At 41.3% G+C, this 12246-nt stretch overlaps 1 protein-coding gene across 1 annotated transcript; it reads right to left on the bottom strand.

Moving 5' to 3' along the window:
• Positions 1–450: 450 nt before the first annotated feature.
• LOC134037788 (testis-specific gene 13 protein-like) lies at positions 451–2731 on the bottom strand. The gene is made up of 7 exons (XM_062483303.1): positions 2637–2731; positions 2421–2512; positions 1538–1635; positions 1207–1425; positions 955–1055; positions 721–806; positions 451–631 (listed from the first exon to the last, which is right to left on the bottom strand). The coding sequence occupies exons 1-7, from the start codon at positions 2648–2650 to the stop codon at positions 471–473; spliced, it is 771 nt and encodes a 256-aa protein (XP_062339287.1). The 5' UTR covers positions 2651–2731; the 3' UTR covers positions 451–470.
• Positions 2732–12246: the final 9515 nt, after the last annotated feature.

Here is a 12246-nt window from a genome sequence, read left to right as displayed (position 1 = left end):
GCAATTGCCCAACACTTGCAGTTTGTGTTCATATCTTTCCTTTTCTTTAGCTAAGAGGTGATCCAAAGAAACGTGGGAAGGTAAATTTGCCGGCTTTTGCTGCATCTCAACGGTGTGAGCCGCCATTGCCAGCAGCTTTCTGCCCTCCAGGTCACCGCGGATGTCACGTGACTGAAAACTATGAATAGGGAGGATCAGTTCATTTAGCTCAAACACTGTGCGCCCCGCAGTATAATCCACACAGAATAACTTGTGTTGCAGTTATACCCCTTATTAAGAGAGGGCCTTTTCAGTTACTGTGAAAACAAATAAACATTATTTTACATGATGTTGTGGGGACTGCTTATGCTTTAAGAAGCATAAATGTAACAGATGAGACCATCCATATGAGTGTCTTAGATATCATCACAGAATAACATAAAAAAAAATACAATTTCCTGCTTAGTAAATGTTTATAGGTGTCTTAAGAGTTAAGAGCTGCTTTTCACTTTCCAGTAGGCACTCTGTCCATACCGAAATGCTCCATGACCAGGTGCTGTCAGGGTGGTTGAAGTCTCCAGCAGGGTAGAAAGGGTTAGGGGCTCCCAGAGTGCACAGCTCTCATCTTTGAACTCCCGGTCTTGGGTCAGTTCTGGGCACATACACACACGTGCAGGAAAGCTAACAAACACTTAAATTGGATTCCAGAATTCACTAATATCAGTATCACTGGTAAGATACCTTCTTTTTCTATGTCCTTGTCTGAAACCATTGACCAGTTCTCAGAAATCTGAACACAGACACTGGTAGGCACTTCTGACAGAGCCCTGCATTTAATTACAATTTGGAAAGAGAAGGGTAGAGTGGGAAAACATTTTACCACGTTGTACATAGTCTGCCTATTTCACTCATAAATTAATATGCTTTCTTTGTCACCCTACATCACCTTAAAATGTAGTCTTTCCCAGTACAGACCTGTGCGATATGCTCAACTTTTTCTGTTTCTGGGGTGGAACTTTGGAAGGTTTCATCAGTGGAGGCAAACCCTTCAGGGGGCCTCCAATGGAAGCCAGCCTCTAAAAAGAACAGGGGGGAGGGGACCAAACTATAATCATAAAATAATGAAGACTCACAATAAACAGGAAGCATTTAAGGGATCTCTGTCTTATTGGCAAGGGTAAATTGTATGTGTGGGGGGGAGGGAAGTAACTATTATACTTGGTTAACCTTTGGCTGTGCTAGGATGTCACTAGCCAAGTATTTGGTGGGACTGTCCCCCTCTGAATGGCTGTGGAGGTCTGGCAGGGGGTTGTTGGCCATAAGCAGGGCTGTTCTGTCGAGGTTGCTTTCCGAGGCTTTGAACATGAGGGCCACTCGACTCCGGTGGCTTTGAGATCTTCCCTGCAGCTCCAGTAGCTTCCTACACTCCATCCTCTCGTTGAATGACTGTTGGCCAGACAGAGAGAGAATCAGAAAGAGAGACAGACATTGACATTATTTGGGGATGGAAGTTTGTTTGGCAAGTGGCTTCTGTCTCAGAAGCATTGTGAAGACCGACCTCAATCACAGTGTGCCAGCTGTGCGACATCTCCATCCTCGCCAGTCTTGCCTCAGATTCTTCTCGTAGAATGTTCCATATTTCTTGAGAATCCATCACTGTTTTGTGCACATCACACATAAGAGTACTTACTTCCTTGTATTTAATTGTAGCTCCAACACTACAGTATATAAACAAAGGAGGACAGACTAGATGAACATTCTCAGGTTCAAGGTCAAGTTGAATTGTCATATGAACTGGAACATACGTATACACACAACAAAAAAGCCTTAGATGCAAGTATGCTCTCAACGACAAATGAAAACCTATTATAATGACGGGAAGATCTGTCATTATATTGATACAATAGGACATGGGGACAATTAAGACATCCACTGGTTCACCAATGGCAATGACACAAACAAACAAATAACCCTGTAGTGGCTATTGACCTATGCAGGAAGTCCATAAAAAGGCCACGTGGGACTAAACACCAGGGGAAAAACATTGTGCCGCGCACATATATTAATCCAGTTCCACTTCTTGATATGCGTTTTACTATTTATTCTTCCACCAAACACTTTAGCTGATACAGTACCAGTTACCGAATCATGCATTGGCGTGCGTGAGTGCGATCAACAGAAAGCTTTCACTCCCAGGCTCACCCCCCCTCTCGATTAACTCCCAAATAAAGTGAACAGGTGAATGCAATCAGTTAAAACCACTACCATTACCACCCAAACCAACACCTAAAATGACAGTGAAGTGAACAATACAATCAGTGAAGTGAACAATACAAACAGTGGTCTACAATACAAAACTACAAAACTATACAGAAAATAGAAGATACTTGACATGCGGCTCCTACAAATCCTATCATTTATTTTAACAGACTGACTCTCACCTTTGGCTTTCTGATAGATCTCACGGGCCTTTACTATTATAGCCACATCCCCTAATTTGAGTACAGACTCTGAGGCTTTCTTTCCTGAAGTCCTGTATCGTTTGAAAACAAACAAAACATGATATCTAAATTATCACATACACTTTATAACGAAGTATACTCTAATGTTAAATACACACATACCTACAAAACTATATTGTTTTGACAAACCCTTACTTTTTTGCCATCATCCACAACCGTTGAAATTAGAGTTGAAATAAACTGAGAATGTTGAATTGTCATTCAGAAAATAAAGTAAGGGCATGTCTTTCTCCACTTCTGGAATGTCAGTATGCATTCTTAATCTGTTCAACAGTCTGAAGTGATGTCATAAAGTAAGGGCATGTAAACAAAGGTTAATTAAGCAATATAGTAGGAGTGAGAGTGGGGATGGTAAGGGATATTCCCACGGGTGGTGTTCGGCCGTAGCCACGAGGCCGGAGGCCGAGTACTATATTGCTTTTATAAAACAATTTTATAGTCAACCAATTAACATTTAAACACGAAGTTATTGATTAAAAACATGTTTATTTCGCCATTGTTCCTCCGCAACGAAAGAAAATAGTTCCATTGTCAACGTCAGCTGAGTGAGCTATTAGCCCGAAAGCTAACGTTATGCTAGCAAGATTCAAAGGCAATAACATTGTGTACGGTTGTCAAACAGTAAATATAATTTTACAGTATGTTTGACAAGAAGATTTTGTAGCTAACCAGCCATGTCACTGTCCCAAAATGGATATCAAGATTTTCACGAACAAAGTATCGGCCATATAGTTAGCTAGGCTACTAGTACAGTACTAGGCTACAGTACGGCCGCAGCCTGTGGAGCGAGTTGAATACAGTACAGTACATCAAATGGATGTGAGATGACCGCATCAAAGTTGACATTTTCTCCAAACAGTAATTATAATTTGACAGTATGTTTAACAGCAAGACTTGCCAGCTATCGAGCCATGTGATTGCCCCCAAATAAAATCAAGATTTTTAAGAAGAAAATAATCGGCCATGTGTAGAGTTGCTGCTACTGTTGTGTAGGCCGCAGCCTGTCTGAAGTAGATTGACTAGCGAGGTGAATAGCGAATGGGATGTGAGATGAGCGGTTACGTGACACTGACACAGTACATTCTGAAAAGAAACATTTTTCAAATAGGTTAAAATAAATATTGAAGTCACTCATTGTTGTAAATACAAGTTAGCTTGTTAAAGCATTTCAAAATTGTAAATGGAGGCTTTGACTCGTCCCTGTTGTTATGGTTACTTATTTGTATCAACGCGAATGTTTCATCGCGGAGTGATTTATTATTAGCTGTGAAAAGTCCAAGTTGGGATGTCCTGGGATATTTCAACTCATGGAACGTCTCTCGTCCAATCAGAAACAGCTAAATAAGTCGATAGAACCCAATTGTTTTATAATATAGATAGCCACCTATACACGTTTTTGAGCCGTTTCCACTCTACATCCTAAATTCCTCCCCTCGATGCAATCCACTTCCGTTCTGGCGGGCTGGGTTTGTTTTGCTAGCTAGCTCCGTTGTGCCGATAAACACTGATATCGCAGTGACAAAGAGGATATAAAATTTACAACATGAAGAAAAGTGGTTCGGGAACGACGTGTGTGGTAGTTGGTTGCAAACACTCGATAAAGCACCTGAACGAGTGGTTAGATAGAGAGTGTGTCATGGTGGAAATTCAAGTGGCACTGTGTAGATCTGAATAGTCAAGATGGCGGTTTCAATATAATTTATTTAGTTTGTACAATTTAAGAATTAACAGAGTACTCTAGACCGGTCATAGCGAAAGACATGCAGATGTAACCTACAGGTCGTTCGAGAGAGTGGTGAAAAACAACCCTAAAACCCTGCCTTATATAAACTTAGAACAAATGGTTCTTCTGATGGTCAATCCATCAATATAGCGGTCTCTGTGATTGGCCAGCACTTCTCAGTGACAGTTTGACTCCACATCACGTGTCCCACAGTTCTTTGATGCCCCAGCTCCCTCTCTAAAGAAGGAGATGGTTAATGATACACAAACAGGACACAGGACACAATCTCTTTGGCCAAAAGGTTAGGTCAGCTCGCTCAACTGAGATAACAATCTCCCCCATCCCCCAGACCTAACTAAGACCCTCTGGCTCTTAGTTAGGTATCATAAAACAACACCATAAATACCTTAAGACAATCTGAGTGTCCATTCTACAGAGTAAACCACACCACAGAGCCTCAGTTTCTTACATTCGTCTGTCTATAACAAAGGAACTTACTTTTTACCGCTTAAAGAAACATAGATATTGTAACTATGTCAAAAACTGCCATAACAAGTGCTACGACCACAAACCAGCTACGAAGACGCTATGTCCATGCGCTCCATTGTTTACATTTTTTCGCAAGCCTGATACCGACTCGGAATCAAGGACGTGGCTGAAGGCATTGAATCTAAAGAAACCACCCCGCAACGTTTTTGTTTGTTCCTATCACTTTGTTGACCAAAATCCAACCAAGGATAATCCTTTCCCAGAGTTGTGGTTGGGATACAATCGCCCTCCCCAGCCAAAGAGGCGTTATTATATTTCTTAGTGAGCGGTAAGTTTGCCAATCTGCTACATTACCTGACATGGTGGCAGATCTTTTCAGTAGGTCCCTTTCTCTCATCAAGTTTCTCAATTCCTCATCCAGCCAAGGTGCTTTAAGTGATCTAACAGTGAGCTTCTTAATTGGAGCATGTTTATCACACACTGCAGAAAATAAATTCATAAAGTAGTCCAGTGCAGCATTTACATGCATCTTCTCAAGCACAGTATCCCACTCGATATTTTCTACATCAGCAATAAAATCATTTTCTAAAAAGGTTTTATTTGTTCTTCTATGAATTACTTTAGGCCCTGCTTTAGGAACCTTTGTTTTCACAGTTAAAGCGACAATATTGTGGTCACTGAAGCCCACAGGAACCGACACAGCTTTAGAACATTTTTCAGAACAATTTGTAAAAAAGTGATCAATGCACGTTGACGTGACCATTCCGTCCCTATTGACATTAATTCTTGTGGGTACACCTATGACTTGAGATAGGCGTCAATTCACCCAGCGGACCACTGCCTCCAGCCAGAATCTGATGAATGGTTTACTACTAATATAATGTCATAATAAATCATAAAACGTTCATTGATTTGTGAGCCATGCTTATTATTTTAACGATGAAAAACTGATGTATCACAGACCGCTAGCTATATATGTCGTCCAACAGAGGCTAATTATGCTAACGCCTCAGTCAACAAGTTTTAGGGAGGACAAACGTTCTGGGGGGTATTCGTCGTAGCTCGCTAAGCGGTTTAGCGAGCAAATTTTCAGGCTAAGATAAAAAACGCCCCTCTTTTTGGTTCGTGGAAGCAACTTTCGATAAATCACCATAGTAACATATCAATTAGCACTAACCTGCTCCAGAGCAGGCTAACGTAAGTGTAGCTGGATAAGCTTGCCACCCCCGGAAAATAACATGGCAGCTCCCTTTTTGAGAGACCCAGTTGACCAAGGAGCTGTATTTGAGTTCGATTAGCTTTCCATGCCAATAGAGTTCTTCGCGATTGCCAAGATCCTTTATTTCACACGGATGAGTTCTTGTTTGAGCGATATCGATTCAGCCGACAAGGACTCATTTATTTGCAAGACCTTCTCGGGCCGTACATTGCAAATATCACACGCCGCAGCAAGCTTTATGCTTTATTATGAGCTTATGCTGCTGTATGTGAATATGTAACGCTATGTTTTACGAAATGTCTTGTCTTATCTGTTGTGCCTGTGCTGTTTATATGTTTCACTGTGGGAGAGTGGGAAACGTCATATCGATTCCTTTTTATGTCTTGACATGTGAAGAAATTGACAATAAAGCTACTTGAAACTTTAACTGTGCTTCAGACTGCATAGCCTTGAGGTTTTTTGCGTCAGGTAGGCTATAGGCTACATTTTTATGCAGTATAGGCGATGCAGAAAACATTGGCAAAGCCGCAGCATGCGTTGCTGTAAGAAAAGTGTACTTGCCGCTTAACCAGCTGATGAATCAATTCATCATATTCCCTGGCCATGTCCCAGTCAATGAAATCAAAGAGGGATTTACACATAGGCCTACATGCATATACACATATATAGTACATGATATAAGCGCAGTAGCCTACATATATCCTCATGATTGTCTGTGAATTCGCATCAATTAGATACTCTTTGGCCTTGTTTTTATCTAGCCTACTTATTCTGAAAGAGTTGAGATCATTATTTTCGCAAGCAAAAGATCTTATTTTTTTCAACCTTACAAAACTTTTTTCCCAGGCCTCCAGGGAAATCTGTACCCCCTGTGTTCTCAGTGTAAAAGACTGATGTATAGATGAAACTTGCTATACATAATGATCACAGTAACATACATCACCAGCATCACTGTATTGCTTTATAAATTGCCACTCTAATATACAGGGGGTGAACCACTGTCCTCAGGCCCCCAGGGAAATCTGTTCTACTTGTGTTCTCAGTGTAAAAGACTGATGTATAGATGAAACTTGCTATACATAATGATCACAGTAACATACATCACCAGCATCACTGTATTGCTTTATAAATGGCCACTCTAATACACAGAGGGGGGGAACCACTGCCCTCAGGCCTCCAGGGAAATCTGTTCCCCAAGGGAAATCTGTTCCCCCTGTGTTCTCAGTGTAAAAGACTGATGTATAGATGAAACTTGCTATACATAATGATCACAGTAACATACATCACCAGCATCACTGTATTGCTTTATAAATGGCCACTCTAATACACAGGGGGGGGGAACCACTGCCCTCAGGCCTCCAGGGAAATCTGTTCCCCAAGGGAAATCTGTTCCCCCTGTGTTCTCAGTGTAAAAGACTGATGTATAGATGAAACTTGCTATACATAATGATCACAGTAACATACATCACCAGCATCACTGCATTGCTTTATAAATGTCCACTCTAATATACAGGGGGGGGACCAATGTCCTCAGGCCTCCAGGGAAATCTGTTCCCCTTGTGATCTTGGTGTAAAAGACTGATGTATAGATGAAACTTGCTATACATAATGATAACAGTAACATACATCACCAGCGTCACTGTATTGCTTTATAAATGCCCACTCTAATACAGAGGGGGGGGGGGGGGGGACCACTGCCCTCAGGCCTCCAGGGAAATCTGTACCCCCTGTGTTCGCAGTGTAGAGGACTGATGTATAGATGAAACTTGCTATACATAATGATAACAGTAACATATATCACCAGCATCACTGTATTGCTTTATAAATGGCCACTCTAATATACAGGGGGGGAACCACTGTCCTCAGGCCTCCAGGGAAATCTGTTCCCCTTGTGTTCTCGGTGTAAAAGACTAATGTAAAATATTTGAAAAATATTTTCTACAAAAAGTTTTGAAATGTTGAAAATAAATTATTTTCAAAAATAGGTTTACATCATTGATGAGTACAGTAGATTTTTTCAACCTTTTATAGTTATTTTTTTCAACCTTACAAAACTTTTTTCCCAGGCCTCCAGGGAAATCTGTTCCACGAGGGAAATCTGTTCTCCCTGTGTTCTCAGTGTAAAAGACTGATGTATAGATGACACTTGCTATACATAATGATCACAGTAACATACATCACCAGCATCACTGTATTGCTTTATAAATGGCCACTCTAATACACAGGGGGGGGGAACCACTGCCCTCAGGCCTCCAGGGAAATCTGTTCCCTAAGGGAAATCTGTTCCCCCTGTGTTCTCAGTGTAAAAGACTGATGTATAGATGAAACTTGCTATACATAATGATCACAGTAACATACATCACCAGCATCACTGTATTGCTTTATAAATGGCCACTCTAATATACAGGGGGTGAACCACTGTCCTCAGGCCCCCAGGGAAATCTGTTCTCAGTGTAAAAGACTGATGTATAGATGAAACTTGCTATACATAATGATTACAGTAACATACATCACCAGCATCACTGTATTGCTTTATAAATGGCCACTCTAATATAGAGGGGGGGACCAATGTCCTCAGGCCTCCAGGGAAATCTCTACCCCCTGTGTTCTCAGTGTAAAAGACTGATGTATAGATGAAACTTGCTATACATAATGATCACAGTAACATACATCACCAGCGTCACTGTATTGCTTTATAAATGGCCACTCTAATACAGAAGGGGGGGGGGGGGGACCACTGCCCTCAGGCCTCCAGGGAAATCTGTACCCCCTGTGTTCGCAGTGTAGAGGACTGATGTATAGATGAAACTTGCTATACATAATGATAACAGTAACATATATCACCAGCATCACTGTATTGCTTTATAAATGGCCACTCTAATATACAGGGGGGGAACCACTGTCCTCAGGCCTCCAGGGAAATCTGTTCCCCTTGTGTTCTCGGTGTAAAAGACTAATGTAAAATATTTGAAAAATATTTTCTACAAAAAGTTTTGAAATGTTGAAAATAAATTATTTTCAAAAATAGGTTTACATCATTGATGAGTACAGTAGATTTTTTCAACCTTTTATAGTTATTTTTTTCAACCTTACAAAACTTTTTTCCCAGGCCTCCAGGGAAATCTGTTCCACGAGGGAAATCTGTTCTCCCTGTGTTCTCAGTGTAAAAGACTGATGTATAGATGACACTTGCTATACATAATGATCACAGTAACATACATCACCAGCATCACTGTATTGCTTTATAAATGGCCACTCTAATACACAGGGGGGGGGGAACCACTGCCCTCAGGCCTCCAGGGAAATCTGTTCCCTAAGGGAAATCTGTTCCCCCTGTGTTCTCAGTGTAAAAGACTGATGTATAGATGAAACTTGCTATACATAATGATCACAGTAACATACATCACCAGCATCACTGTATTGCTTTATAAATGGCCACTCTAATATACAGGGGGTGAACCACTGTCCTCAGGCCCCCAGGGAAATCTGTTCTCAGTGTAAAAGACTGATGTATAGATGAAACTTGCTATACATAATGATTACAGTAACATACATCACCAGCATCACTGTATTGCTTTATAAATGGCCACTCTAATACAGAGGGGGGGGGGGGGGACCACTGCCCTCAGGCCTCCAGGGAAATCTGTACCCCCTGTGTTCGCAGTGTAGAGGACTGATGTATAGATGAAACTTGCTATACATAATGATAACAGTAACATATATCACCAGCATCACTGTATTGCTTTATAAATGGCCACTCTAATATACAGGGGGGGAACCACTGTCCTCAGGCCTCCAGGGAAATCTGTTCCCCTTGTGTTCTCGGTGTAAAAGACTAATGTAAAATATTTGAAAAATATTTTCTACAAAAAGTTTTGAAATGTTGAAAATAAATTATTTTCAAAAATAGGTTTACATCATTGATGAGTACAGTAGATTTTTTCAACCTTTTATAGTTATTTTTTTCAACCTTACAAAACTTTTTTCCCAGGCCTCCAGGGAAATCTGTTCCACGAGGGAAATCTGTTCTCCCTGTGTTCTCAGTGTAAAAGACTGATGTATAGATGACACTTGCTATACATAATGATCACAGTAACATACATCACCAGCATCACTGTATTGCTTTATAAATGGCCACTCTAATACACAGGGGGGGGGGAACCACTGCCCTCAGGCCTCCAGGGAAATCTGTTCCCTAAGGGAAATCTGTTCCCCCTGTGTTCTCAGTGTAAAAGACTGATGTATAGATGAAACTTGCTATACATAATGATCACAGTAACATACATGACCAGCATCACTGTATTGCTTTATAAATGGCCACTCTAATATACAGGGGGTGAACCACTGTCCTCAGGCCCCCAGGGAAATCTGTTCTCAGTGTAAAAGACTGATGTATAGATGAAACTTGCTATACATAATGATTACAGTAACATACATCACCAGCATCACTGTATTGCTTTATAAATGGCCACTCTAATATAGAGGGGGGGACCAATGTCCTCAGGCCTCCAGGGAAATCTCTACCCCCTGTGTTCTCAGTGTAAAAGACTGATGTATAGATGAAACTTGCTATACATAATGATCACAGTAACATACAGCACCAGCATCACTGTATTGCTTTATAAATTGCCACTCTAATATACAGGGGGTGAACCACTGTCCTCAGGCCCCCAGGGAAATCTGTTCTACTTGTGTTCTCAGTGTAAAAGACTGATGTATAGATGACACTTGCTATACATAATGATCACAGTAACATACATCACCAGCATCACTGTATTGCTTTATAAATGGCCACTCTAATACACAGGGGGGGAACCACTGCCCTCAGGCCTCCAGGGAAATCTGTTCCCCAAGGGAAATCTGTTCCCCCTGTGTTCTCAGTGTAAAAGACTGATGTATAGATGAAACTTGCTATACATAATGATCACAGTAACATACATCACCAGCATCACTGTATTGCTTTATAAATGGCCACTCTAATACACAGGGGGGGGGGGGGGAACCACTGCCCTCAGGCCTCCAGGGAAATCTGTTCCCTAAGGGAAATCTGTTCCCCCTGTGTTCTCAGTGTAAAAGACTGATGTATAGATGAAACTTGCTATACATAATGATCACAGTAACATACATCACCAGCATCACTGTATTGCTTTATAAATGGCCACTCTAATATACAGGGGGTGAACCACTGTCCTCAGGCCCCCAGGGAAATCTGTTCTCAGTGTAAAAGACTGATGTATAGATGAAACTTGCTATACATAATGATCACAGTAACATACATCACCAGCATCACTGTATTGCTTTATAAATGGCCACTCTAATATAGAGGGGGGGACCAATGTCCTCAGGCCTCCAGGGAAATCTGTTCCCCTTGTGTTCTTGGTGTAAAAGACTGATGTATAGATGAAACTTGCTATACATAATGATCACAGTAACATACAGCACCAGCATCACTGTATTGCTTTATAAATGGCCACTCTAATACACAGGGGGGGGAACCACTGCCCTCAGGCCTCCAGGGAAATCTGTTCCCTAAGGGAAATCTGTTCCCCCTGTGTTCTCAGTGTAAAAGACTGATGTATAGATGAAACTTGCTATACATAATGATCACAGTAACATACATCACCAGCATCACTGTATTGCTTTATAAATGGCCACTCTAATATACAGGGCGTGAACCACTGTCCTCAGGCCCCCAGGGAAATCTGTTCTCAGTGTAAAAGACTGATGTATAGATGAAACTTGCTATACATAATGATCACAGTAACATACATCAACAGCATCACTGTATTGCTTTATAAATGGCCACTCTAATATAGAGGGGGGGACCAATGTCCTCAGGCCTCCAGGGAAATCTGTTCCCCTTGTGTTCTTGGTGTAAAAGACTGATGTATAGATGAAACTTGCTATACATAATGATCACAGTAACATACATCACCAGCATCACTGTATTGCTTTATAAATGGCCACTCTAATACAGAGGGGGGGGGGGGGGGACCACTGCCCTCAGGCCTCCAGGGAAATCTGTTCCCCAAGGGAAATCTGTTCCCCCTGTGTTCGCAGTGTAGAAGACTGATGTATAGATGAAACTTGCTATACATAATGATAACAGTAACATATATCACCAGCATCACTGTATTGCTTTATAAATGGCCACTCTAATATACAGGGGGGGACCAATGTCCTCAGGCCTCCAGGGAAATCTGTTCCCCAAGGGAAATCTGTTCCCCCTGTGTTCGCAGTGTAGAAGACTGATGTATAGATGAAACTTGCTATACATAATGATAACATTAACATATATCACCAGCATCACTGTA

The sequence above is a fragment of the Osmerus eperlanus genome, chromosome 17 (genome assembly GCF_963692335.1).
Source record: "Osmerus eperlanus chromosome 17, fOsmEpe2.1, whole genome shotgun sequence".
NCBI classification, from domain to species: Eukaryota; Metazoa; Chordata; class Actinopteri; order Osmeriformes; family Osmeridae; genus Osmerus; species Osmerus eperlanus.
The sequence above is the reverse complement of the archived record's forward strand: the minus strand, read 5'-3'. Positions and strand labels throughout refer to the sequence as shown.